Below are 27,632 nucleotides of genomic sequence, written 5' to 3' on the forward strand. Positions count from 1 at the left end.
TTATTTTATATATTAAGAGGTGCGACAGAATAGATTATCTAAAAAGAAGTTTATATGTTTAGATTGGCTTATTTGAAAATTATAAACAATTTAGTTTTTGGTTTTTGTAATGGGCCTGTCTTCTAGATTCAATCTAATTTTGATATGCAAATTGCTTCCAATATAGCAACAATTGGTATATGAAAAGCATTTTAGTAAAAAGGTAAAATTATATAAATTAATTAATATTCTGTATTTGCATGCTCAACTATTTTCCTTTTTGTACATTTGTTCAAAAATATTCACAAATTAAAACAATTACTAGTTATATTAGGGGACGCAAACACTTATTCTGAGTGGCTGCTTGGAATTGAATGTAGATGGGACACAACATTTTTCTTACTTAATCATATTTTGATGAAAGCTTAATCTACCAATCTACCAACAAAATATATTAAGCTTAATTTAGTTATTCTCAAAACGAAGCCGTCAAGCAAAACAGACTTTTTCCATTTCCATTTTCAAAATCCCAATATCCTTTAACTTCACACCAAATTTACGACCAGCCATTAATTCCATCTCCTGTCACATTAAGAGCACTTTAATGTTGAGCGATTGGTTCAATCGAGGTGGAGCACACTCTCCGATATTGGACTGGTTGCTGGCGGAACCTCGGACCTCTGCATCTGCTAGTTCTTTCTGGTCACGTCGTGGGCGCATAAAGACGCCGCAGACACCGCCGATCGTGGAGCCCCAAGACTATAGTAGAGTGCCGACGTCAGAGCGCAGGTCCAAAAAAGGATGCCTTCGCTGGGTCCACGCGGCGCACACTAAGCAGCTGCCCATCCAAGTCCTACCTATAAAAGCGCCCAGGGAAGCTCTTCAAGTCATCAGTCGTTGGTTCAGTCTTCCCCCAGATACACTTCCATCACATCCACTCCATCATGGCAAAGTTCCAGGCTATCCTCGTGGTCGCGGCCCTAGGCTTGTTGGCCGTCTCCGAAGCCCAGCAGCAGCGCTATGCGCAGCGCTTGAGCCGCGGACGTTCGCGGTACTCCGCTCGCCAGGAGCTGGCTCCCGCGGACGGGGCTGCTCCGGACGCCGTCACGCCCTATCCCTCGGCGGACGAGCTGAAGCCGGAAGTGCCTTTCGATGAGGCGGCGGCCCCTTCGTTCGCCGAGCCCACTCCGGATGCCGTTTACGGACCGCCCGATGCCGCGCCCAACAACGTTCCCGACGAGGTCTACGGCCCCCCGGACGTGACCGGAAACGATCTGCCCGCCGCCGCTGACATTCCGGCGGAGCAGCAGGCTCGTTTGGTGGCTGCCAGGAGGGCGGCCAACTACCGGAGAGCCGCCCAGCCCATTTCCAACCGTCGAGCGGCTTCCGCTGCAGCTCGTCCGGCCAAGTTGAGCGCTGCCCGCTCCTCCGTGCGACGTTTCTAGATGAAATTCCAGGTAAGTAATTATATGCCAAGACACGCTGGCAAAGGTAATAACGAAGTCAAGTTCATCTTGTTTTCTGAATATATTAATTAAATCACAGTTTTAACAATTGTTTTTTGAAGCTGGTAGTTGTGATAACAACTTTTAAGATATTTAATATAACTCTGCTGATTTTAAATACAATTGTCATGCACAAAGTCTTGAAAACATAAACATAAGCTACGATAATTTAAAATCAAATTTATTATAAAACCAGCCGATCTACCAAGAAATATTTTTCTAAGCTTTGCCTTTAAGCTAATATTTAGCTATCGTTTTTTCTCATTTCAGCAGCCAAATCAAAACAAAAACCCATGACGATCCGACCGAGCCACGATGACGACAAATAAACCCACGCGCACACTTTTCCCCACCTGAACACACAGAAACACACATGAAAATCTTACTCGATTATATTCTAAAGCAAATAAATAATGATTTGAGACACAGAGATGGCCAGAACGTTCTTTTTCTGACAGACATTCCAGTGAGTCAACCCGAAACGTAAGAAGACCTGCTAGACGCGCCCAAAAACAAAGTTTTTGCGAATTCGATCAAGAAGTAATTGTGGCTTATGCGGCGAGTGGGAAAAGGGGAAATCCGGAAACCGGTTTCAGGACGCACGCTTCACAAAGCGGTGACGAATGCATCTGCTTTTGGGATTGCCCAAACCGCAAACAAACCTGCTTTGATCCCCTTAGCGAATATGAGATACTCTTTTTCTCAGCTCAAGGCGTAGCAATTAAATACGCATTTCTAAAGTTATTATAAATGGGTAGGTGGAACTTAAAAAATACTTATGAGTAGAATGAGAAATTTGTTTTCTGTGAAATCATTGTTAGAAATATATATATTTCCTATATAATGTAAGTCCACAAAATGTTTTGATTTATACAAATAAATTAAAAAAGTAAAGATGTTAGAAGGCTAGCAGTACAAGCGAATTCGGCCTTTCGTTGACCACTAAAATTCAAGTAACTTATTACAAGGTATGCAATTCATTCAATTAAAACAATGCTCACAAAAATCTCACAAATTAAAGTGCCGTAAGTCCATTCAAGTTTTTGAATATTTTCAGTATAAATGTAATTATGGAATTTGAAAGCTAAATTTAATTATTTAAAAATATCGATTTAACACATTGACACATATAGAATTAAAATCAGGGCCATAAATATATGTAAAATCATTTCATTGATCACCACACCATATACAATTTTTTTCTGTGCACCTTGTCAACAGACACAAAGAAATGCTGTGGTCGAGCAGAGAGTCGAAACTTATTTAAATAATCTCACAAGCTGTCTCATCTCAGTTGTCGGAGAGGATCAGACCAGTGAACACCGCGTGGAGCCACCAGAGAAATTCGTATAGAAAAAGTGAAATTTGCTTTCAAAAATGTTCAAGTTTATTTGCGCTGCGGCTATCATCACCATGACTCTGCTGGAAACTATCCAGGCCCAAAGACCATCCTTCGCGGGCTTGAGGCCACCAGGCGGACTTAGTCAGAAGGACAAATACCACGCAACCCAAAACACGGCTGTGGAGAATATTACCGGAGTGTATATAGCGAACAGATTTGGAGCAGACAGTGCGCAAAAACCTGCTCTGATTGACCTGCCCTTTGGAGCACCCCAGAAGCCGCCCGTTGGAGTTCCCGTAGTGCAGCCCATAAGTAACTCTGTGGCGCAGGATGCTCCATCTGTGGCCAACCGCTTTGGATCAGATGGATCTCCGAACCCAACTGCTAGTTCCCCGATCCCTTCTGCCAGCTCCCCGAACCCACCGTCTAATTCCACGCCCGGAAGTTCCACTACCCCAGTACTCGGCGACCTGCCCGTCGATGCCCATGGAGATCGGGAGTGGGTCAACTACTTGAGCCAGCTACCCGTCGAAAACCAGCCCTTCTGGTTCATAAACTACCAAGCCATCGAGGCCCATCGGAATAGCTCGAGGCCTAATGTGGGCGCTTTGGAGACGCGGGGATCTTTTTTCCGCGGCTGAAAGCTTCAATTGGATTCTTTGAAGTCTACGTTAGCTTAGTCATTAAAATAATGTCTTAATATTAAAAGTGCAGTTATTTATTTATTTTTGAAAATATTACTCTATTTTTGGAAGAGGTAAACCTTGTCGGGAAAATGAACTTTGAATTGATAAGCTTGAAAATTTCCCATCGTTTTTTAATGAGAAGATGATAATAAGATTAATCTCTCTCTTTGTCCGAGGCATATACGCCTTGTATTTCAGGTTATCAATTGAGGGTCAATTTTTTAAAGCAATGAAATTGGTTGTTTCTAAAAAAAACTGTACTTGCAAAGGGTTCTCGGTGATGATAGATAACTTTATTAAAGTATATTCGATGCTATGGAAGCGTTTCCAATATTATACTACCCTCTGAAATTGGGCGACACTTTTATGAGAAAAAAAAGGCCAAATTGAACTAAAATTATACTAAATTATACATTACAAATAATGGATACAATAATTTGGACTATAATTCTAAAAACAAAACACTGAGAAATGAAATTTAAGCAATTTTGCACATTTTTAGGTCAATTTGATTTTGTCTGCTTGCAGTCGAATAAAATTTAATAATTTTAGAAGCGCTAATCTTAGTTTTTAATTAAAAATCGAATATGTATATTTAAGCTTTAAACACATTATTTTTTAAGTGTATTCAACCTGATAGAGAACAAAGGCAAAATAACAAGCTTAAAAAAAACCACAGCCCGCACTATAAAAACCGTGAACTCGATTTACAATTAATCAAATAAGACTTTGACCAGTACCTATAAAGCTAAAAACGGAAAAGATAAAGGAACTATGTATATGATCGAGTGCCACGTCTATGAGATACTCTATACTCTCTTAACCAATTAAAAAACCCAGCGGTGGCGCCATTTTATTTGCTATTGGGATGTCATTTGCGCAGATGTCTTTGAGCTTAAACTTATTTTTTTAACAACATAATTTTTCAACTGGCTGCGTGTTTTGATATTGATTGAACTAATATATACAGCACAAAAGCATTTATCTACCATGACTCTACAGAATTTGGGCGTTAGGGTGTGTGGCCAACAATAACACTCGCGGTATGTTTGCATTACTAGAATCTGCATCAGGAGATCTTGACGTTCATAAGGACAGTTGGGAAACAGAGGAACATAGCTAGATCGCTATTAGTCCTGGTTTAGAATGTATGTCACTGTCAGTGTAGGGAAAGGTTATAGTATACTCCTGCGAAAATTATTAACTAGGTTAGATAAACGGTACAAAAACGGTAACAGAAAGCGGCTTCGACAAGCCAAAAAATTGGTATATTTTTAAAAGCAGTGAAGCCATATTAATATTATATAATATAATATCTGTGACTATAGACTCATACAAAATGAACCCTTAATGGTATAAGCTTTTTTTTTCTAAATCGAAGAAATGATATATAGGTTTAAGAATTTTTTTTCTACAAACAATGACATTTTTTTCTTAAATCAAATGCAGAAAATGTTGCCATTGGTACCAATCGCAAAGTGGTTCTTGAATTCATCCCGAAGAACTTACCCTAAAAAATTAAATCTAAAAATTCTCAACCTAACCCTAAAAATTGGATAACTCGAAAAAAAAAACATTTTCTAAAATTTAGAAATTTTTTCTGATATATAGAAATATTTTTCATAACGTTAAAAACATTTTCTAAAATATCACACCCGGGCCCTAAAATTATTCTAACCCTAAAAAGTAAAAATATTATGTTATGTGTGTAGCCTAGGGGTTAGCACATTTGACGAGAAATCTAAGCAGCACAAGTTCAATTTCAGCTGCCGTCACTTAACACTTAATTTCTTAATGAGGAAAGATATACCGAGCAATAAGTGTCCTTTACGTTAAATCGAAGGAATAACTAAAATTAAGTGGATGAGGAGAATGTCGCCTTCCACTGCACTATTGGTAAACTTTATCTGGCATTTAATATTACGAGTAAACCAAAAGAGATTTTTTTTTCAGTGCCGTTTTTATACCTTGCAGAGGGTATATAAATCGGAACGGCCGGGACTGGCCGTCTATATCCTATAGCTGCCATTCGACTGATTGATCCGAAATGTCATAACTTTGGTGTTTGTAGAGTTAAGTTAGGAAGTTGGAATTTTCTATGGGTTTTATTTTTGGCCAATCAATCCGACCTACCAAATTTCATAAGGATCGGCCGGCTATATGTTATAGCTTACATACAACTGAACAATCGGAAATGCCATAACTTTTGTGTTTGTAGAGTAAGGAAGTTGGGATTCCCTATGTGTTTTATTGGTTTCTACCAAATTTCATAAGGATCGGCCGACTGTATCCTATAGCTGCCATATAACTGAACGATTGGAAATGCCATAGCTTTGGTGTTTTTAAAGTTAGGAAGTTGGGATTTTGTATGGGTATTAAGAATGCATCATATGAATAGTTTTGGAGAATATAATTTACAGAATATTCAGCAAGAGTATATCAACTTTGGCTCCGCCCGAAGTTAGCTTTTCTTTCTTGTTTGTATTATGTTACTATAGACCTAAGGAAAATAGCATAAGCAAGTGGGCGTGTCCTGACCACCCACAACTCATAGATACGTAAAGAACGGTTTTATATGCATTCTTAAGATTAAGAACATCCATTTGCTGGTCTTAGTCTGGGAAATGGACTACATCAGAAGAACAAAATCTTTCTTCAAATACAGTCTTGGAGTATATTAACGGGGATGTGAGTCCCAGTTTGCAACAGCCTGTTACCAATCTATCCTTTAGGACACATCAAAATAAGGCCCGTTGAAGATCCTGTAGTGTTTCGGGGAAAGCTCCAAGCCGCCTTTCCATCGATTGCCGATGATCGGGACAAAACGAAATTTCAAAAGCTCATTTACCGAATAAGTTTTTTTGTGCGGATTTGACATGAACCGCCCAATAACTGGCCTCTACCAGGTCTCTAAAGGGTTTTGCGTTATTGTAGACGTGACCACATTTTGATATAAACTTGCACTGCGTTAGATAACCTGAACCTTTATGCAAAATCCCAAATCTCTAGCTCTTGGATCTCGGCGTTCATACGAACGGACAAAAGAACAAGACTTAATCGACTCCGCTATTGATCCTGATCAAGAGTATATATACCCTATAGGGTATACGAGTACGGGTATAATAAATACAAACAGCGGGTTAAATATAATTATCAGGCGCTCAGCACTTTTAGCAAATATTCTGATTATTTGATGCCTATATGATGCCTAAGAATTCAAAGTTTTGCTCTCTTTCTTCAAATTTACACGAAATTTAAATGCAACAAGAAAGGAAAGCTAACTTCGGGCGGAGTTGAAGTTGATATACCCTTGCAGAATATTCTGTAAATTATATTCTCCAAAATTATTCATATGATGCATTCTAAATACTCATAAAAAATCCCAACTTCCTAACTTTAAAAACACCAAAGTTATGGCATTTCCAATCGTTCAGTTATATGGCAGCTATGGGATCCTTATGGCATTTGTTAGGTCGGATTGATTGGCCAAATATAAAACCCATAGAAAATCCCAACTTTCTAACTTTAAAAACACCAACGTTATGGCAGCTATATGATATTGTCGCCCGATCCGGCTCGTTCCGACTTATATACTACCTGCAATAGAAAGACAACTTTTGGGAAAGTTTCAAGCAGACAGCTTTAAAACTGAGGGACTAGTTTGCGTAGAAACGGACGGACGGACGGACAGACGGACGGACGGACAGATGGACATGGCTAGATCGACTCTCCTGGTGATGCTGATCAAGAATATATATACTTTATAGGGTCGGAAATGTCTCCTTCACTGCGTTGCAAACTTTTGACTGAAATTATAATACCCTCTGCAAGGGTATAAAAAGAATGGAAGCTTTTTGGCCAGTCAATCTTTATACATGTATAGCTTATGGAAGTCGAAGTGCATATATCTTTGCAGCTACAAAAAAAATTACTATACTATAAATTACTTTACATTTGCGTTAATGCAACTAATTTTAAATCGATTTTCCTTTACATTTTTTAGTCTCTCTCTTGGCTGCTAAAAATGTAATATATACTTAAAAAAAAATTAAACGAATTTTTAAAATCGTAAAACAAAATTATAAATTTTTGATGCAAATACACTACTTTGTTCCCGTGACAACAAATAATAAGCTTTAACTTTTTATTTTAATTTTCAGACAAACAAAACAAAAATAAAAACCAATTCTTAAAATCGTAAAACAAAATTTAAAAATGTGGTATGCAAATAATAAACTTTGTTCGCGTGAAAACAAATAATAAGGTTAAAATTTTAGTTTGATTTTCAGATTCATTAGGGTTATTAAAATTGCACTAATATTATGGATATGTTAAAATTATTCGTAAAGTTATTTTTACTGTATCCCTGTGTTACAACACACAACACATAACAAATTTATTCAGCCTTAAAAAATTCATTTTTTATTTCAGATCTTTATACCCTTGCAGAGGGTATTATAATTTCAGTCAAAAGTTTGCAACGCAGTAAAGGAGACATTTCCGACCCTATAAAGTACATATTTTCTTGATCAGCATCACCAGGAGAGTTGATTTAGCCATGTCCGTCTTTCTGTCCGTTTCTACGCAAACTAGTCCCTCACTTTTAAAGCTATCTGCTTGAAACTTTTCCAAATGTTGTCTTTCTATTGCAGGTAGTGCATAAGTCGGAACGAAAAACAAAATTTAAAAATAAATAATTTTTTGTTTTTAATTTTTTTGTTGTTCTTTGGTATTTGGTATTATTTAAATAATATGGAATTACGGTTTTAATCAAATTAAAATCGGACAACAATATCATATAGCTGCCAAAGAATCGATGGCCAAATGCAGCGCATAATCGACATAGCTTCATTGCTTTAGTAATATATAAATATAAATCGAAATGCAGTCGTTTTGAATTAACTGCAAGGGTATATAAACTTCGGGTTGCCGAAGTTTTATTCCTTTCTTGTTATAATTGATTTTAATGCCAATATGCTAAGCCAATTTAATGACGAAGAATTCTCATTAGAGCTGTTGTAATAAAAGTAAAACGTAAGCTAATGCCCTTGATTATGTTTTCTTTTACTTAAAAGAGCTAATTTTATTTGGGAAACCTACATTTCTACATTTCAGAGATTCCGTCAGGATCTCGGACTTAGACAAATGACTATTTATTTTATTTTTTTTGGGTGGAAAGCAAACCAATATCACAAGACAATTTATCGATAATTAGTTCACCATTACAGATATCTACACCAAGAAATGAAATTTCGAACACCTTCAACTATATCTTCCACAATGACAGTGTTAAAAGTCCCCCTCTCATATAGTATTACGAAAGTAACTTAGCAAAGCATTACTCTCGTGAACTATCTACTTCAGCTTAAAATAAAAGGTGGTATTACAAATGCATTGAAAAAGGAAAACAAAGTTTCACAAAAGACCTTTCAAAATATGCACTAATGCTAGGAGAACAAGAAACCCTTGAAAAGCTACCAAAGCAGCTCACATGTCAAAGGGGAGACTGAAAGGAGTTGGTGCTCCACGATGGGTATTGCCTGGCCCATTGTTAGGGCCAATGAGTTGCAATGAGTTGGTTGTGAGTGGAAGCCTTTAAGCGTTATGTAAAGTTATGCAAAAAGGTGTAAGCATTGAAAAATACAGTACTTGCTGGCAGTCATATTTTAATCGATTTCTAATCTAGGAAGCACTAAAATAGATTTCAAATGCACTAGTCAAATATTTTTTAAAATTCTTGCCCTGTGAAGCGCTGATGTGGTCAGATTTAGATTCAGTACACTACAATTTATTAGGTAAGTTTAAGTTTAAGAATAAATTCTTGTACATTTTTAATTGTCATTTCATTTACCTTGATGATACTAGAAAGCTTGTTCAGCTTTTACTTTACCTATACACAGAAAAAATATCAACCAACCAATTAAATCTTCAGTAACATTACAGTCCCATGTATTGCAATGTTTTAGCAGCTATATAATATTGTTGTCCGATTTAAAACCGTAATTCCATAATATTTAAATATTACCAAATCCCAAAGAACAAACAAACAAAAATTAGAAACAACAGAGTTATAATTTTTTTGAATTATTTTTCCGATTGTTCCTATGGGAGCTATATGATATAGTCACCCGATCCGGCTCGTTCCCACTTATATACTACCTGCAATAGCAATTAAGTTTCAAGCAGATAGCTTTAAAACTGAGGGGCTAGTTTGCGTAGAAACGAACGGACGAACAGACGGACATGGCTAGATCGACTCTCCTGGTGATGCTGATCAATAACATATGTACTTTATAGGGTCGGAAGTGTCTCCTTCACTACGTTGGAAAAATTTGACTAAAATTATAATACCCTCTGCAAGGGTATAAAAATTGTTACTGCTACGCGGGATCTTGACTTAACATAATTATTTCTGTATTCAGACTTTACATACTTCCAAAAGACAAAAGCACTTACTTTTTAAATGGCTTGGAATAAACTTTGTAAAAACATTAATGAATAATACCAATTTTAGCGTAGCAGTTTTTGAGATATCTAATTGGTAAAATTGACTACTAAAGTGAAATATTTAACTTTTCGTTAAAACCGACATGCAATTGTTGCTTTGATTCTATCAAGAAATTTGTTTTGTGTGTAGGTAAACAAAAATGGCACTCCCAATACCAATAAGTATACAATTTTTCTATTACCAAAAATATATTTTCAACGATAAAAACAAGTTCAAACAGAAAAATGTACAAAGTAAACGTTGTAATTCTGGTTTACCAGCCCAATTGCTGGGGAGCAGCGTTGTAGGCCAGGTAATAAGGCTGCTGTCCGGCTCCCACATAGTAAAACTGAGGCGTGGGCACTGCGGGAACCTGAGCCACTGGAGCCACTGGAGCCACAACCTCATCCACGGGCAGCTCCTCCAGGCGGGCGATGCGTTGGCGTAGGCGCTTGGGCTTGGCCAGCTGCAGCTTGGCCAATCTCTGGCGGCTGCGCAGGCGGGCGGGAGCAGAGGATGGTGTGGTCGCCTCCAGGGAGCTCTCCTCGGTTTCCACCTCCTCGGTCTCCGGGTTGGGCTCAAAGTTGTCTACCGGGAGCTCCTGCTCCGATGGCGAGGCGTCCGTATCCACTTCCTCGGGAGGTCCGTAAGTCAGAGCGGGCTGTTCGGCGGCAGGCTTAAGTTCCGCAGCCGATGGATAGGGCGTGGGAGCCACCTCCTGCCGGGCGAATGCCACCGGTCGCAGGCGCTGTATCCGCCGGAGTGGGGCCTGTGCCGTACAAGACACGGCCCAGATGGCCACCAAAAGAAGGAGCGAACTGAAAAGCTGATAACGTGCCATGATCGTGGGACTTGCAGTGGTGATATGTTGTCTGTCGAATATGGAGCTTTAACTTTTATACCCACAAACCACCGACGGTGGCCCTGCTGATCGGCGGTCAGTGGTCACCGATTCTAGCCCGGCCCACAACGCCGTGCATTTTAAGCAGAGCGACGCGATTTGAAAGCCATCAATGCGTATGTCAAGCAGGCGCCGCACAGTGGAGTGGAATTTAAAGTGTTATCTAAACTCTAGCACTAGTTGTCCACATGCATATTTGGGTGAACCTTAAATATATTTATCGTAATGCTCAGTATATCACAGAAACAAGAAAGGAAAGCTAACTTCGGGCGGAGCCGAAGTTGATATACCCTTGCAGAATACTCTGTAAATTATATTCTCCAAAATTATTCATATGATGCATTCTTAATACTCATAAAAAATCCGAACCTCCTAACTTGAACAACAACAAAGTTATGGCATTTCCAATCGTTCAGTTATATGGCAGCTATAGGATATAGTCGGCCGATCCTTATGAAATTTGATAGGTCGGATTGATTGGCCAAAAATAAAATCCATAGAAAATCCCAACTTCCTAACTTTACAAACACCAAAGTTATGACATTTCCGATCAATCAGTTATATGGCAGCTATAGGATATAGTCGGCCGATCCTTATGAAATTTGGTAGGTCGGATTGATTGGCCAAAAATAAAATCCATAGAAAATCCCAACTTCCTAACTTAACAAACACCAAAGTTATGGCATTTCCGATCAATCAGTTATATGGCAGCTATAGGATATAGTCGGCCGATCCTTATGAAATTTGGTAGGTCGGATTGATTGGCCAAATATAGAACCCATAGAAAATCCCAACTTTCTAACTTTACAAACACCAAAGTTATGGCATTTCCGATCAATCAGTTATATGGCAGCTATAGGATATAGTCGGCCGATCCTTATGAAATTTGGTAGGTCGGATTGATTGGCCAAATATAGAACCCATAGAAAATCCCAACTTTCTAACTTTACAAACACCAAAGTTATGGCATTTCCGATCAATCAGTTATATGGCAGCTATAGGATATAGTCGGCCGATCCTTATGAAATTTGGTAGGTCGGATTGATTGGCCAAATATAAAACCCATAGAAAATCCCAACTTCCTAACTTTACAAACACGAAAGTTATGGCATTTCCGATCAATCAGTTATATGGCAGCTATAGGATATAGTCGGCCGATCCCGGCCGTTCCGACTTATATACTGCGTGCAAAGGAAAGAAGGGTGTGTGCAAAGTTTCAATCCGATAGCTTTAAAACTGAGAGACTAGTTTGCGTAGAAACAGACAGACGGACAGACGGACAGACGGACAGACGGACAGACGGACATGGCTATATCAACTCAGGAGGTGATCCTGATCAAGAATATATATACTTTATAGGGTCGGAGATGTCTCCTTCACTGCGTTGCACACTTTTGACCAAAATTATAATACCCTCTGCAAGGGTATAAAAAGTCGGACAAAATTGCATTAATCAGTCGCAGTATTCAATACATATTTATGTTATAAACGTTATCGTAACGTAATTTTTGGATTGTGCAAAATAGAATGGAAAAGAACAGCCTTCCTGTAATTTTCATGTACTGTCCCACTAATAAAAAAATTACAAGCACTAAAACACATTTACCATTAAGGTAAATGTTATATATTTAGCAAAGATAGTTTAAAAGTTTTATTATATTTCTAATATATGATATTGTTTTAATTTGATAAGCTAATAAAGTACACTTAAATTTCATCGATTGCGCTGAAGCATTGTAAGGTTCACCCCATTGCTTATCCGCAGAGGGACAAGTTAAGTGTCAAAGTTAAGTACCCGCGGGTTATAATTAACGGCCTATGGTTATGGCTAAGACATGGGCCCTTGGCTAAATATTGTCACGTCCATATGCCATCGAAAGGGTGTCCCTCGGTGTGCCAAATATGAGTGGCCGAAAACTTCGGTGTATAAAAGCCCCACGACTTCCAGTTATTGACAACATTCTAAGACAACTCAATAACAGCTCAACATGGCCTACAAGTTCACCAGCTCTCTGCTCCTGATCGCAGCCGTCGCTGCCGTTTCTCTGGCGGAACCTGCAAGGTTCCGTGGCCGATCCTCTCGGCTACAGTTTGCTCGTCAAGAGCAAGCTCCAGAGGATCAGGCTGTTCCAGCCGATCCCGCCGTGGATTTGGCGCCCACTCCGGCATCGGCTCCTTATCCACCGGCAGGAGTCACACCGGAAGTGCCCTTCGACCTGCCCACGGAGACGGAAGCTCAGCCTGATCTGACCTACGGACCTCCAGCTGAGCCGGACAACACCTATGGACCTCCGGATAACACTTACGGACCTCCTGCCGAGCCTGATAACACCTATGGACCCCCGGCTGGTGATGCCCCTGTTGACCTGGCTCCTCTGGATGCTGCCGAGCCCGTTCCCGCTAGTCTGATCCAGCCCCGTAATGGACGCTTCCGCAGCCTTCGTCCCGTTCCGGAGAAGCTGAGATCCGCCCAGATCATTCGCTCCCGACCAGTGCTGGTCTATACCATCTAAAGTGGGTCAATCCGTTTTTCTTGAATGCAATCGAACTATTAGGATACACATACTTAAATCTGTTGCTAAATAAATAACCGAATTGTTGTTTAATATTTTAAAACATAGCTTTGTCGAATTTTAATATGTTGGGAGATATCTAGAATTTAGTTGACCAGGGTAGTAGTGTTCTATTTAAAATATGGTGAGCTCAAATTGTTGTTTGATATGTCCGGAAAACACTTTTCCTTTCTGTTTCATATTTTGCATTTTACTTTACGAGAATTAAAGTATAAATTACGAAAATGGTTAATTGCCAATATAAATGGCACTGGTGTAAACATACAATTCTTCACAAAATGCATTAATGAATAACAAACAAACATGTAAATCACTAAACAAAGCAAATATATCCAACTTCACTCAGAAAAAACATTAATGTACGATAATGCTTAATTTTGAATAATTGTTGTTTCAACATTTGTTGCTGTTTTTAAATAAAAAAATTATTTTTAAAACATAAAAAAGTCTTGATTAAAAAGGCAAACTCTTAAATTATGATTCAATTTCTTCTATGTACTTATTTTAAGAATAATAAATTAGTTACTACTTTAAAAACTTTATTAAATCAAACAATAAATGTACTTATTTTCAGAATATCAAGTACACAAAATTCTTAAGTCAAGGTTAGTGTGTACTTAACTGGGGTAGTAAAATTGTTTTTATGATGTACAATTGCATTTAATAATTTTAAAATGAAGAATACAAATTTTAAAAAACGAAAGATTTGTCCTTAGGCCCAGTGTCAGGAAAGATTAAGAAAATAGTTTTTAAAGAATTTCGGTAAAAACACTTCACCCTCTTTTTTATGGTCGCGTCAGAGCGAGCAAAACCTTAAAGCTTACTAAACTTCTTTAAACTACTTTTTTTATTTTTCAGTTGAATTGATGATTTAGTAAGAGGTAATGCCAATTTACTATTCTTCTAGAGGAACGAATATTAAAAACATATTTATTCCAAAGACCCTGAGTCAACTATGAATATGTACATATGCCTATCGATGGAACGTGTCTATTGAACTGCATGCTCAATTGGGTTTTTCATAGCCTATTTTATTTCACATGAATACAAAATGTATTAAACGAATTATGAACTGCCAAGAACCCAAGATCCAAAAACAAACAATCTTAAGTGTTCACTGCGACCCCAAAGCCCACATCGGGTGTTAATGAATGATCCCATGAAAGGGAAGGGGAAGCATATCCAAAATCATAGCATTGGCTATTTAATTTCAAAAACGGGTCACGTATCAGGCTTTAAGCTGAAGCGGCAACATAATCAAAGCTTTACCGGGAACAAGAGCCTGAAAATTGAAAGTGACGAGCATAAATTATAGCAAAACTCGATCCGGTAGCTTGGGACTATAAATAAGCCAAGTCGGATTGGGAAATCAGAACAGAAGCCCTTTAGCCGCGAAAATGATCAAAGCCAGCTCTGCATCAATTGTTATTCTTGTCCTGAGCCTAATGGCTCTGAGTTCGGCGGAACCGCTCCGCCGGCGATTCTCCGCCCGTCAGGAGGAGGCTCCGCCCAGTCCTTCGCCCACGGGCTATCCGGAGGCGGGAATCACCCCAAGTGTTCCCTTCGATCTGCCCAGCTCGACCGCCAAGCCGGAGAGTACTTACCTGCCACCGGATAACACCTATGGACCTCCGGATAACACCTACGGACCACCAGATAACACTTATGGACCACCCGAGGTGGACTCTGTTCCTGTGCTTGATTCTCAGCCGGAGCCTCAGCCTGAGAATCCCATCGAGACCGATGATATTCCAGAAACTGAGGATGAGTCGGTGGATGGTGCCAAGCTGCAGCCAGCTGATGCGGACGCTGAGGAGGATCAGCCCCTGGTGGAGGTGGCTGAGGATGGAACTGTCATTGTCGTAGCCAGCAGTCTCGACCAGCCTCAGACCGCCCAGTCCGCCCGACTCTACCAGCGGTTCCCCCAAGGACGTCGTTATCGGCAGCCCGTTCCTCAGCGACTGATCCTGCGTCGCAGTTGGTAGATTTCAATAAGATTTTTAAATTCAAAGACTAGAACTAAATGTTAAGTGACCTAAAACATTCAATTAATCATTAAATCAAACACCATTAAATACTTAACTGCGGTTTAAAATTGTATAAAGACAATAATACATTTTTATATGTTGCAATCAAATCCTCGAAATTTTAACTTTGGAACATCAACATGTATGTTATAAACTCGAAATAAAATCATCTTTTATCATCGTTATGCGATGATTTTTTATACCCTACATTAGTAAAACCAATGTAATTTTTTCTTTTTTAATTTTCACAAGTTGCTTTTTAATAATGAAATAACTAGTATGACAAACTAAAAATTAAAAATGCTATTACAGATCAAATAAAACGTTAAAGATCATTAGTATAAAGTAACAAAATTAAAAATTTTTAGAGAACACATAAAAAACGAAAATAGTTAAACCATATAAATGACTGGCGATATCTAAATATGTCTGGCATTGGTTGTAGTTTTTCATAACGACAGATATTAGTTTATTCGAAATCGAAATCTACTGCCGTTCCATTGTAGATTCTTCCTACATATAATTATATTTACCTAAAACTTTGAAGATATTGGAAAAAAAAATTTTAATTATATGAATCATGAAACTTGTCGGTTTTTTAAATACACCTGTCCAAAATTTAACTAAATTTTCATAACATCCAGTGCTTACAACCGCTTTAGTCATCACCGCAATGGGCACGTAATATTGGACCTGCCTTAAAAGACATCGGCCTCGTGGTTTCTTTGGGCCAATTGATTGGGCAGTCCCCAAGGTTTATCCCTAGTGGGTATTTATAGGCGCCACTATGCCACACCATGCAGCAGTTCACTCTAGCACATCAAAATGTTTGGTTATCCAACTGGTTTTCTGGTTACCCTCGCTCTTTGTTCCATTCTCTGCGTGAATGGAATCGAAGCTACTCATCTGAGGTTCCCAGGACCCGCGAAGGGCAGATCCCTTCCGCTGATCCTGCAAAGGCAGGAACAGGCACCGTATCCCCCAGCTGGCCTGGTTCCCGATCCACCATTCGAGCTGCCAACGGAGGAGGCGATAGAGTTTCCTCAACCTGAGGAGACCTATGGACTTCCAGCGGAAACCTACGGACCTCCTGCCGTTGTGGAAGAGCCATCTGAGGTTTACGGCCCACCGGATCAGGTTTATGGGCCTCCCGATCAGACCTACGGACCCCCAGATCTGCCAGCCAACGATGACAACTCCAACTCCTTGCCACAAAGCGCAGCTATTATAAATCTGGCCAGTCTGCCACTGCCTCCTCAAGCACAGTTCGTTCTGCCGCTTCTGAACCGTTTGGCAGCCTTCCGCCCGCAGCGTCCGGTTCTCCAGACACCACAGCGTCGCCCTGCCAAGCTCACGGCTCGTCCTAGGCCCAATCCCGCTAAGATTGTGAACGCGATCAAAGGAACTTCAGTGTTTCCATCGACTCCTCTGGCTTTGCCCTTCGTGGATCGCCGCATTCCCTTTCGCCCACAGCCATCTCGCCTGATAGTGAATGCACCTTTGAGACGCCCATCGAGGCACTAGAGCACACTACTTACCATTCTGACCCAGAGCAGTGTGCACCAATGTTAAACATACGCTGTAAATAAAATTTGTTGTTTATGTCTAATTTGCGAACGGAAATAAGTAGATAAGAAATTTAAAAGGCCAGCCGTTTCATCAGCAAGTACATGTGCTGGTCCACCTCGAAGCCGTGAAGATTGTTTGCGTCCCCTTGTAGTCGCATCAACAGGCCCCCAAAGGACACGTAGGCGGAGAGCCGGGAGGCCTCGTTGTGCGCCTCGTCGCCCTCGATCCGGTAGATCTTGCCGTACATCACGTACTCGAAGCTGTCCGCCCGCGTGCCCTCGTGTTCCATGGGGTTGTACTCCCCGCTGTCCGGGCAGCCATCCTCGCGCAGCGTGGTCGCCAGGACCAGGCGGAATTTGTCGCCCAGCTCCATGGGATACAGCCAAGAGTTGATGTCCAGGATGAGGTCCATCTTGAAGGATTCGGACTCGCAATGCAGGCGGGACACACGGTCGAACTTCTTGCCTTCTGGATCCATGTCCTTAACGTTAAAAATGTCCTCGAAGAGTACTCCAGCCATGGTAGCTAGATATAATATTTCTAAATCAGTTCAGCGGAGCGCCAAAATCGCACAACTTACCTTCTGTCAAGTCCGGCTTATATATGTGTTATAAGTCCCTTACACGGAGGTAGTTTAGTGTTTCTTGTGACTCAGCAGGTTTGTTTAAGCAGAATATTTTAATATAAAACTTTGTTAACTACTATTTTCCATTTCTTAAATATTTTGCTTGCGCGTGTTTCAGATAAAGTGATGCCGGACCTACATAGCGGCATTTGGCGTTGCCACATGTTTGCAGTTATATTGTGAAAAGAAGTCGCGTTCAGCAAACTATTGCATGTGTAATATTTGTGGTAACGAAAAATTATTGCAAAATCAAAAATATTTTTACTTAAGAGAACTGAAATGAATGAATTAATTGAATAATAATAATCAAAACAAGGTCAACATTTACAAATCAAAAATATTTGTGTTCCATATCTGTGGCTTTAATAATTATGTGAGATTATTATATAATGTCTAATTGTTTTGTGTTGTTCTCAATCTTTTTTCGTAAGGGACAGCTTAGCGTTAAACGAGTAAATGTTTTTTTTTACTTTTACGTTATTGAAATTGTATTAAAAGTAGAAATGAATGTGTCAAAGAGTAGTTTGTTTATTTACATTTATTTGACCCACGTTCCCACCTGCAATCAGAGCCTCCGTGCCACGCTTCCATCTCTAGATGTGCAGAAAAAGAGTTCTAGGTGTGACCGTCATTCGAAGAATACACATCTCTAAGATTAAGAACAACAACGAAAAAACCACCGTAAACAGTTATTTATTTGGTTAAATAAAAAACAAATAGTTGAAGACTACGTGGTGCCTAGAATAAATACCGGACAGTGCGATGGATATACCTTAGAAAACCTGGGCAATCTGCATGTTAGCGAAATGCAAAAAGTATGTACACACAGCGAGTGGGCGTTGAAATTATAAACAAATAAACCCAATTCGTTCCTGTCCGCAGAATGTAGAGGAAATCAAGGTGTGTCCAATTTGGGGTGATGAGTGGTTCCCGCGAATTGAAGGACTTAAGGGATTTCCGATGATTGCGAGGGTAAGTCCACGTTTAAATGGTTTTCGGTGATGGAATTGTGGGACTTCTATGTCCAATATGTTGAATCTCTATGCATAGATTGCTTAGATCGTATGTAACTATGTTGCGGTTCTGGCATTAATTACTAACAATCGGTGGCAAGACCCCAAAAACGGTAGACTCATCGAGTTCTGTGTACCGAATACGAAAGACTTCAACGGACCCCTCCCCTTTCTTCAACCCTCACCCACTTGAGCCCCCTGCAACCCATATTACCCCGTCTATTTAGCATTACAAAACTGTTGTTATGTATTCACTTCTTCATTTTCGCTTTTTGTGTCTGATTTTCGCTGCCGTTCGTGCTTTTTGCCCCGTTCTCTTTCAGTTTCGATTTTCAGCTCCAGATTCTAGCTTTAATTCGCTTTTTCAACAGTTTGGTCGAGGGCTGTTGTGTTGTTTAAGTGAGTTTTAGTTTTCAGCTTCTGCGGGTGCGGCTCTAATGAACCATTAACCCTCCCTAGGGCCGGGGGGTTGGCTGGGCTCGGAGGGTTCTCAATCTGTTTGCCAGATGTTCGTCGTGCCCAGGGTCATCGGCTCTCTTCCAATTGCATTTTCTTTGTGCTCGCTTTTCATTGGAAACTCCGCTGCCTCGGAGAACAGACGACTCCGGATCGCTCAGGTTGCACTGCTATATCTCTATATCTATCTTTAGCTCCTCGAGTAGGTGCTCGTGTGCTTGTGAGTTCGTAGTCTTATCGTACAGCCGGATTGCTTATCAGTGGTTGCCTTTATGGGATCTTATCAGACGATAGCTCCATCTCACTCCCGCTCAAACAAAAGATTAAGACAACAAACTGGGAAAATTTCTGGAAGCTCGCGTTCGCTGGAAATGCAAAATGATTAAGCGATCATAAAGTGCTCCTAGCTTATACACAGTAAAATACGGTATATCATATAATTGTCGCCCAAATTATTGCAAATATATTATTAATATAAAAACAATTACAATAATATGCAATGTATGTAATACAAATCACTGCGCTATAATCAGCTTATTTGGAGTTGACCCAAAATATAAATAGAGCTTATCAAGTGACATTCTTTTTAAAGTAATTCAGAATGTGACTTTATATTCGTGTTTTTTATTAACTATGCATCGTTTAAATTTAATGCAGAGAGTGTGCGTAACTTTCCAAAAAATAAGAAACCTAACATATGGTTAATAAATCCGTAGCAATATATTTGCTTTTAATTTAAAGTACAGTTTTAATATCATGTATTTTAAGTAACTTTTCGACTTGCATCGTCCGAAATTAATAGACAATTTTGGTAATATTCTTCCTGTGCATAGGTCTTATCACTGTTGACTCAGCTGGAGGTTCTGTTCCGTTGCTGTTTCTCTTTTTGTTTCTGTTTCGGCCTCACTTACTGTTACTATTTCAGTCTGTGTTTTTGATTCTCCGTCTGCTTCGGAACGTGGCGCATTGCGACTGAAGAAATAAAACAGTTCTTAACTTTTTTGCAGCCCATCTAACCTAATCTAATCCAAAGGTGTATGGCAACTATCCTAAAAGTAGTAAATCAAACCAAAAAATCAGAAAACCATATATTACGTAGAACATTAACCCTAGAAGTAAAGCGAGTCGCTCCTGGTGCCGGTGTCCCCCAGGAAAAGGTCCCCATAATTATAAATACAGCAAGTGAATAATAAAAAAAACCAAACAAATGGTACGCAGCCGTCGCAGTGTGTCCAAGGAGGATGCCGTCTCTTTGCTCACGGACAGCGGTATCTCGCTATCCTCGCCGCCGGCGGCGAGGGAATCTTCTCCAGGACCCGCGTATACGATCAAGAGGCGCAAAAGCAGCCTTGCCAGTCTGCGAGATGCCTCTGTCGAGGAGGAGGAGGTCAGCGCCGAGCAGGACTCGAAGGATGCCGACTACGTGCAACCGCCGCCGAAAAAGTCCGCCCGCAAGGGGGAACCAGTGAAACGAAAGCAACACGTCTGCAATCACTGCTCCAAGGAGTTCGGCGGCAAGACCGATCTACAGCGCCATATGCTCATCCACTCGGACGAACGGCCTCACAAGTGTAAGGAGTGTGGCAAGAGCTACCGTCAGGCGGTCAACCTCAAGAACCACATCACCACCGCCCACGAGCACAGAAAGCAGTTCTCCTGCCCCCAGTGCCCCAAGACATTCGCCCTTAAGGAGCGCCTGCGCCTTCATATGCGTCTCCATTCTGGCGAGAAACCGTATCCGTGCGCCCTATGTGACAAAAAATTTGCGCGAGGTGGTCAGGTGAGTAAGCAATAAGAAATACACTTTCGTTTTAACTTCACTTTTTTGGATCTGCAATTTAAATTTTATTTATGCTTAAAAATTAAATTAATTTGTTTATAACTAATAATAATTTTGTACAAAAAATTTCTGTTAGTACATAAAAACATGTATTTTGTCTTTCATTACCCACAACATTGTTATCACTTCACTTTTTTGGATCTTCAATTTAAATTTTATTTATGCTTAAAAATTAAATTAGTTTGTTTAAAAACTAATAATAATTTTGCCAACAAATTTCTGTTAGTACATTAAAAAATGTATTTTGTCTTTCATTACCAGCAAAATTGTAGTATCACTTCAGCTTTTAAAATTTTTAAAATTTGAAACAAATTTTCCTTTAGTTTGCACAGCATTTTTTAGAACAAACTTACTAATTCGATTGATTAAAAATTTTTATTGTAAATTCTCAATTCAGCTGCAGCAGCACATGGTTTCTCACCACAAGACGAGCATTCAACAGTTCAACTGCACCAAGTGCTCGGCCAGCTTCTCAACCAACGCCAATCTGAGGGTGCACATGGAGCGACACGAACAAGGCATGGAGCACCGGTGCGGAATCTGTGAGAGCCAGTTTGCCAACGAGCTGGCCTTACGAGCTCACATAAACCAGGAGCACCACAAGCTCACGCGTTTCGAGTGCGAGTTCTGCCACAAGACGATCGAGCCAGACGAGGATCTGGCCACGCACATGCAGAAACACGCCGCCGTTAAGACGCACGTGTGCGAAGTGTGCAACACCTATTTCACCCAGAAGAGCCAGTACAATGTCCACATGCGAATGCACACGGGAGAGCGGCCTTACCAGTGTAGGGTAGGTTCCATCAGTCCTAGCCTGAAAAAGGGTTTAGCTTATACCTCTTATCCCGACAGATCTGCCACCAGACGTTCGCCCATTCCAGCGTACTAAAGCTGCACATCCGCAAGCACACTGGCGAAAAACCCTTTCGCTGCCAGCTGTGCGAGGACGAGGTAGCCTTCTCTCAGCTGGCGCACTTAAAGAACCACATGAAGAAGATACACAAACAGCAAAAGCCTTACATGTGCGAAGGCTGCCACGAGTTTTTCAAGATCAAGGTGGAGCTGCAGGCGCATTCGGAGCAGTGTACTAAATGTCCTGCTGGCGGAGACGAGTCTTCGGGTTCTCAATCTGAAGATGTCGTAATCCTTTCCACCATACGCTTCAACATGGCCGTGGTACTGAAGAAGATTAGCTCGCCCCAGAAACTGCGCCAGTTGGGATACGAAAAGCGTCTGATCGATAATGTGATCATTGCATCGTTAAAGCTGGCTCAGCGACCCACGCACGACGACGCCAAGTTGACGCCCTTGGCCAGACTACGGCTTAATGTTGAGGAGTTCCTCAAATGGATTGTGCCAGCACCCACAATGAAGAAATTCAACGAGGAATATCTGTCCATCGACACTATTCTTGACAAGTTTGCCACCATGTATATGAAGCAGAAGTAGAAATCAGGAGTTGCTAGCCAACGCAAAATGCAATTGTGCCATAGAAGGATGATTTGTAGAACTAGTTCTTGCCATTTAGTTTACCGTTTAGTTACCCAAAGTTGCAGAAACCCAACCAAATAATTTATCCCAAAGATATATACTTTGTAGTACTGATGACTTACCTTACTTTAGTCCATACTTGGCTGCTACCAAAAAGAAAATAATTTGAATTAATATCTTAGTGTGTCCATTATTATTTTCCTCTTAATGGAGTTTAGAGTTTAGAACGAAATTCGATGCAATAATTTATATAATAATAAGTTTAACACGATCGGATTGAACCCCACAAATATGTTATTTATATTAAGTCTTGCCAGAGCATTGTATCACTCAGTGTGGATTTAATAGCTCAAGTACAATTCAACTCATTGTGGCCATGCATATTAACGAATAAGCTTAATGCATTTAGTTGCCGTTTGTCTTTCCTAACCTTTTTGCTAACTCGAAAATTAACAAGTAAATGTGTAAAGAGTGCAAATCCAAAGTGTACAATCGTAAAAATGAAATGTAAATCAAAATACAAAAGTCAAATAATGAAATAAATAAAAATAAATAATAAAATATTTTTTTGTATTTGTATTGCCGAAGACTTACACTGATTTTATTTTTTATATGAATTAGTTGCATGGTTACTTTTCCTAACAATTAAAATCTTTTGTGATTTAGCTTGTGAAAGAAAGTCTACGTTGTAACGTCTGGGGTCGTCATTCTATAAATAAATATATAGATTAAAACCATTTATATAATGATACAAAAAAAAGGAATGATTTGTTTACTGATTTTCCATACTAAGACTTTTCAAAAGTAAATTGGATTAAAAGAAATTTTGATAAAAGTAAAAAAGTTTTATAAAGAAAAATAATGTTGGAGGTTTGGGAAAGTAGGATGCACCCATATTTTAATTTCGGCGAGAAAATTTGATTTTTCGGATATGAATTTATTTCAGAATTTCAAAATATTAAAACATTGCTGTGGAGCGTGTCGGACAAGAAATAACAAAAACTATTGTATAAAATATTTCTAAGTGTAATAGTTTTATATTAGGTATTGATTTGTACTTTATTTGATCTAGTAAAGAAGAACTTTGAACTACAGTTATCTATCAACATTTTCAAGAAATGAATATATCATAAAGAGTTTGGTAACTACAAAAAACAAGTCCTCAGATTTATAATTAAAGAATGCAATATTTAAATTTATAAATATAAGAAACCTGACAAACAGTTAAATGTAGGGCTATAAAAAAATTTGAAGAATGGTAGCTTTTGTGTGATATTTGTCAATCATTTTTGTTCTTTTACTGGCTGGGGCGTTCTTGACCTTAGAGGCTCATCTGAAGAATTTCAAGTCATGTCCTATTGGATGCTGCATTCCATATTTGAATGCAGCCAAAAAAGCATCGAGCCACACACAAACACCCAGACACACCCAACCAGGCAGGCATCTTACCACATAAACAGTTAGGTACATGTGCCCCATGGGTCTCTGCCCCGATGGCCATAAATGGTCTGGGCTTGTGCACAAATTTATAAGCCACTCACATTAAGGCGGCAAATATTTTTTATGGCAAACAGCGCGCTGCATGCGAACTAAGCCCGAGCAGCGGTGGCATCTGCAGGCGTTGTGGCACCTGCCGCGCGACCACCTTCCACCCACCCCAGAGCAATTAAAGAAATTTCCCCAGCGAATTTATTGACGCGACCGTTAGTGTCAACGGAAATTAATCGGATGGTGGGGGTGCTATTTGTTTTGCCAGAGATGTATGTAAAATTTTATGTATCAAATATAGATATGATTTTACGATAGCCATGCCCAGGCTGGGACTCTGCTCTGGAGCTGGCCATTGCGTGTCTGTCACCTGGAACTGCAGTTGCAATCTCCGCCAATCTCCCATCCCATCCCTCCGGTCCGATCCCTTGGCCTGGCCAGCAGCTTAATGTCTACATTTGTTCTGGCCATTGCGTGTTCAGTGGCTGCCCTTTCTGCAATCTCGGCTAACTCGGTTACTCCTGCTCCCACTGCCGCTTCCACATCCTCTTGTTCCTCCACGCCCGGTGCAACTGCAAGTCAGGCACTCCAGCTCCTTCAGCTTTAGCCGAGACTTGGCCTCACCATCTCCAGCAGCTGCCGCTGCCATGGCGCATTAGAACAAATTGCTCTTGTTACGATAGGAAGGATGGACATGCCTTTTGCCTTGTTTGGACCGACGGACAGAATGCCTCTGCTGCTTAGAGACCGGGCACACCTAGGTGGTTGGATATACATGAAAACTAATTCAGTTGGATAAAAAATAAAACCAGGAAACGTAAATTATTAAGCGAGAATATCTTAGAAAAGCCACGTTTTGAAACAAAGCACTACAAATCAGACAACTTTTAAGAAAGTTAAAGTTTTTTTTTTGCTAAAAGCTATATATTTAGGAATGAACTTTTATAAGACGGCAGTGAACAGCTGGTATTTCATACTTACTTAGAAGAGTATCTGCAATTCATCAAACTTAATCTACATCTCCTTGTTTATTTTCCGAGTAAAATGCGCCGCGAATTCGTGAAACAAATAGTCAGAGACGTAAGTACGCATGTTTCGCCTATTGGCCAGGGCTCGTTGGGGGCTTAGCCTTATCTGCATACTTGGTTTTGACCGGGACAATGTTAATGATGAGAAAACAGAAAAGCAGCCTGCTACGAGTGCCTCCGAGGACCAGGTCTCATTTCCGTTGTTCCTTTGAGACCTGGACTGCAACCAATTGATTTGACTTTGGCCTAGGCCCGGACTCTGGGCATTTGCGTTAGCTCGTTTGGCATTATATAATGCATATATAATTCTTTTGTTGTCTGCGGCTAATTTGCAAATTTACGCTGGCATTGGGGTAATGTCATACCGGTTCAGGGCAGAGTCTTCCATATGAACCTAAGCCCAACACAATTTCAAGTTGAGTTGTTCACTGACATCTAATTTGTTTCGGAGTTGGGGAACCGCCCAACTAAATTGCAGTAGCCCACGCCATCTAGCCAAGGGATTGAAGAGTGGAAATCTATAATTGCCTGGGAATGGTCATGTAAACACATTTTCGCAGAGCATTTGAAATAAACCATTGAAGATTTGCTTTGAGTTCAAAAAGTTTTACCATATATTTATTTATATTACCTTTTTACGTTTTCAGCTTTTTAAAAATATGAAGATGTAATTTTGTTGAATAAATCTTATCAGATTAAGATACTACTTTATATTGACTTTATATTTTTACAGAACTTTAACGATTAAGTAACTTAATATTTTATACCCGCTGTTTTAGATTGGACATTTAAAATTTTTTTTTGGTAGAAGGAATATTCTAAAAGATTTGATCGTATTTCTCCAATCTCTTAAGTATTTTTCTGCAAATACAATATTTTTAAATATATATAAAGGCCACATTTTTCCAGGTCTGAGTTCATGTAACCTTTAAATGGACAGCCTTGACCACGGGTTTTTTGGACCTGAGAGCGGGGCCAAGTCATTGGGGTCATTCAACTTCAGCTGGCCGGGGAGTTTAAGGAGGCAAAGTCAAAGTCAAGTCAAAAGTCATAAAAGATATGCAAGCCTGTGCAGTCTGCCTGCCTTAACAAAAATACGAGTCTACAGATGGTTTTGTATAGCTCAGGCCCTGGGTTTGGGTATGGGCTTGGGTTTGGGTATGGGTATGGGAATGGGTATGGGTATAGGTACGGGTATGTGCGTTGCTTAGGTAATCCTTGGCTATGTCTGCGCTGCCCTTATTGCAACAGCAACGAAAAAGCCAAACAGCATCAGGAACAACAATTACAAATGGACGACTTCTTTGTTCTGTCAGCAAAGCCTGCTGCAGTAAAACAGCCCAGAATCAGCATCAGCACCACCACCAGTTGGATCTCGAACCCGAGCTCCAGCCTGAGTTAAGGCCAAAAGAGCTGCGGCCCGAGTTTTGCGGTAGCAGCCCAAAAGAGGGGGCGTCGTCAGAATCGTCTCCATCTCCATCTATGCTGCCAGCAGCTGCTACGCATAAAGCATACGCTCGACACAGAAAGAAATAAGAGTCATGAGTCACCGATTTGTAAGTCAAGAGAACGATGGCCATTAAAATTTTTAAAACTTCCAGTCATAAAAAACAATATATTTCTGTGGGAACTAGCCTTTGAGTTTTAAACTTTGAACATGTGCCATTGAAACACGAAATATAGTATAATATGGCTTAATATTATTAGAAGGAGAACAAACTTCAGAATGAATTGAGTGTTCAATAAATCGCTAAGCTCCACAGAAACACAAAATCGATTTTTCTTATTAATAATAATATTATATTTTTATTATATTACTTAATAAAAGTCTCGTTCAAACTTATGTTGTAGTTGTGGTGTTTGAAAAAACCAATCAATTCACCACCAAACAGTACAGAATAAGCCGACAAAGTTGAAATTTGTGTTTTACACAGCTTTTTGATAGTTTTAAAAGTCTCTAGATTAATTAAAGCTATCTTTGGCAAGCAGAAGTTTATATACCCTTCTAGCTATTAAGAAAATTAAATTTTCAATATTTTTTCTATAAGCCGGGTCGGATTTTCTACCTGCAACAGAAATAAGACTTTTAGCAAAGTTTCATCCTTTAACACCGAGGGACTAGTTTACGTAGAAACTTACATGACTAACTCGACTCGCCTGGTGATGCTGATTAAGAATATATAAATACCTTATATGGTCGGAAATGTGCCCTTCGCTGAGGTGGAAGCTTTTGACTGAAGGGGTATCAAAATATTTATTTAATAAAATTTTTTTTTCAAGGGCTTTTTTGTCACTAAAGAACAACTTCTTGAGAATATTTCCCAAAATTTTCATAGAGATTTGAGCAGTAGAAAAAAAGTTACAGCGCTCCTAGCCGCGCGCCTCGTCCACGCCCAAACCCAAACTTGAAACTTTAAACGCGAATATCTCGAAATGGTTTTTTTAAGGGGTATTATAATTTTGGTCAAAAGTGTGCAACGCAGTGAAGGAGACATCTCCGACCCTATAAAGTTATATATTCTTGATCAGGATCACCTCCTGAGTTGATATAGCCATGTCCATCTGTCCGTCTGTTGTCCGTCTGTCCGTCTGTCTGTTTCTACGCAAACTAGTCTCTCAGTT

At 39.8% G+C, this 27,632-nt stretch overlaps 8 protein-coding genes across 9 annotated transcripts; 6 read left to right on the forward strand and 2 right to left on the reverse strand.

The window, feature by feature from the left end:
* The first annotated feature begins 888 nt into the window (after positions 1-888).
* LOC108052824 lies at positions 889-1,901 on the forward strand. Its single transcript, XM_017135321.1, has 2 exons — positions 889-1,436; positions 1,755-1,901. The coding sequence occupies exon 1, from the start codon at positions 924-926 to the stop codon at positions 1,422-1,424; it is 501 nt and encodes a 166-aa protein (XP_016990810.1). The 5' UTR covers positions 889-923; the 3' UTR covers positions 1,425-1,436; positions 1,755-1,901.
* An 882-nt stretch (positions 1,902-2,783) lies between these two features.
* LOC108052819 lies at positions 2,784-3,561 on the forward strand. The gene has a single exon (XM_017135315.1). It carries the CDS (start codon positions 2,862-2,864, stop codon positions 3,465-3,467), a length of 606 nt encoding a protein of 201 aa, XP_016990804.1. The 5' UTR covers positions 2,784-2,861; the 3' UTR covers positions 3,468-3,561.
* A 6,700-nt stretch (positions 3,562-10,261) lies between these two features.
* LOC108052821 lies at positions 10,262-11,135 on the reverse strand. Its single transcript, XM_017135317.2, has one exon. The coding sequence runs from the start codon at positions 10,838-10,840 to the stop codon at positions 10,274-10,276; it is 567 nt and encodes a 188-aa protein (XP_016990806.2). The 5' UTR covers positions 10,841-11,135; the 3' UTR covers positions 10,262-10,273.
* Positions 11,136-12,813: 1,678 nt separating this feature from the next.
* Positions 12,814-13,520, forward strand: LOC108052835 (proline-rich extensin-like protein EPR1). Its single transcript, XM_017135334.2, has one exon. It carries the CDS (start codon positions 12,889-12,891, stop codon positions 13,411-13,413), a length of 525 nt encoding a protein of 174 aa, XP_016990823.1. The 5' UTR covers positions 12,814-12,888; the 3' UTR covers positions 13,414-13,520.
* A 1,342-nt stretch (positions 13,521-14,862) lies between these two features.
* LOC108052834 (proline-rich receptor-like protein kinase PERK14) lies at positions 14,863-15,548 on the forward strand. The gene has a single exon (XM_017135333.1). The coding sequence runs from the start codon at positions 14,871-14,873 to the stop codon at positions 15,456-15,458; it is 588 nt and encodes a 195-aa protein (XP_016990822.1). The 5' UTR covers positions 14,863-14,870; the 3' UTR covers positions 15,459-15,548.
* Positions 15,549-16,076: 528 nt separating this feature from the next.
* On the forward strand, positions 16,077-17,109 carry LOC108052833 (extensin). The gene has a single exon (XM_017135332.2). The coding sequence runs from the start codon at positions 16,326-16,328 to the stop codon at positions 17,022-17,024; it is 699 nt and encodes a 232-aa protein (XP_016990821.1). The 5' UTR covers positions 16,077-16,325; the 3' UTR covers positions 17,025-17,109.
* Positions 17,087-17,844, reverse strand: LOC108052836 (DNA-directed RNA polymerases I, II, and III subunit RPABC3). The gene is made up of 2 exons (XM_017135335.2): positions 17,650-17,844; positions 17,087-17,594 (listed from the first exon to the last, which is right to left on the reverse strand). Exon 2 carries the CDS (start codon positions 17,587-17,589, stop codon positions 17,140-17,142), a length of 450 nt encoding a protein of 149 aa, XP_016990824.1. The 5' UTR covers positions 17,590-17,594; positions 17,650-17,844; the 3' UTR covers positions 17,087-17,139.
* A 466-nt stretch (positions 17,845-18,310) lies between these two features.
* LOC108052830 (zinc finger protein OZF) lies at positions 18,311-23,043 on the forward strand. Of its 2 annotated transcripts, XM_017135328.2 has the most exons (5): positions 18,311-18,509; positions 18,577-18,666; positions 20,171-20,943; positions 21,401-21,796; positions 21,856-23,043. In XM_017135328.2, exons 3-5 carry the CDS (start codon positions 20,371-20,373, stop codon positions 22,450-22,452), a joined length of 1,566 nt encoding a protein of 521 aa, XP_016990817.1. In that variant the 5' UTR covers positions 18,311-18,509; positions 18,577-18,666; positions 20,171-20,370; the 3' UTR covers positions 22,453-23,043. The 2 variants fall into 2 exon arrangements, with proteins under 2 accessions (XP_016990817.1, XP_044315262.1); XM_044459327.1 differs by lacking the exons at positions 18,311-18,509; positions 18,577-18,666 and having other exon boundaries at positions 19,373-20,943.
* The last annotated feature ends 4,589 nt before the right edge of the window (positions 23,044-27,632 follow it).

The sequence above is a fragment of the Drosophila rhopaloa genome, unplaced genomic scaffold (assembly GCF_018152115.1).
Source record: "Drosophila rhopaloa isolate 14029-0021.01 unplaced genomic scaffold, ASM1815211v1 contig_191, whole genome shotgun sequence".
Classification (NCBI taxonomy): domain Eukaryota; kingdom Metazoa; phylum Arthropoda; class Insecta; order Diptera; family Drosophilidae; genus Drosophila; species Drosophila rhopaloa.

Bases quoted from the DNA above. Each gene is read 5' to 3' on its own strand.
- LOC108052834 (XM_017135333.1), top strand. From the start codon at position 14,871: ATGATCAAAGCCAGCTCTGCATCAATTGTTATTCTTGTCCTGAGCCTA.
- LOC108052836 (XM_017135335.2), bottom strand. From the start codon at position 17,589: ATGGCTGGAGTACTCTTCGAGGACATTTTTAACGTTAAGGACATGGAT.
- LOC108052819 (XM_017135315.1), top strand. From the start codon at position 2,862: ATGTTCAAGTTTATTTGCGCTGCGGCTATCATCACCATGACTCTGCTG.
- LOC108052833 (XM_017135332.2), top strand. From the start codon at position 16,326: ATGTTTGGTTATCCAACTGGTTTTCTGGTTACCCTCGCTCTTTGTTCC.
- LOC108052830 (XM_017135328.2), top strand. From the start codon at position 20,371: ATGGTACGCAGCCGTCGCAGTGTGTCCAAGGAGGATGCCGTCTCTTTG. The intron at 20,944-21,400 runs GTGAGTAAGCAA...TTCTCAATTCAG, and splicing joins AATTTGCGCGAGGTGGTCAG to CTGCAGCAGCACATGGTTTC. The intron at 21,797-21,855 runs GTAGGTTCCATC...TTATCCCGACAG, and splicing joins AGCGGCCTTACCAGTGTAGG to ATCTGCCACCAGACGTTCGC.
- LOC108052835 (XM_017135334.2), top strand. From the start codon at position 12,889: ATGGCCTACAAGTTCACCAGCTCTCTGCTCCTGATCGCAGCCGTCGCT.
- LOC108052821 (XM_017135317.2), bottom strand. From the start codon at position 10,840: ATGGCACGTTATCAGCTTTTCAGTTCGCTCCTTCTTTTGGTGGCCATC.
- LOC108052824 (XM_017135321.1), top strand. From the start codon at position 924: ATGGCAAAGTTCCAGGCTATCCTCGTGGTCGCGGCCCTAGGCTTGTTG.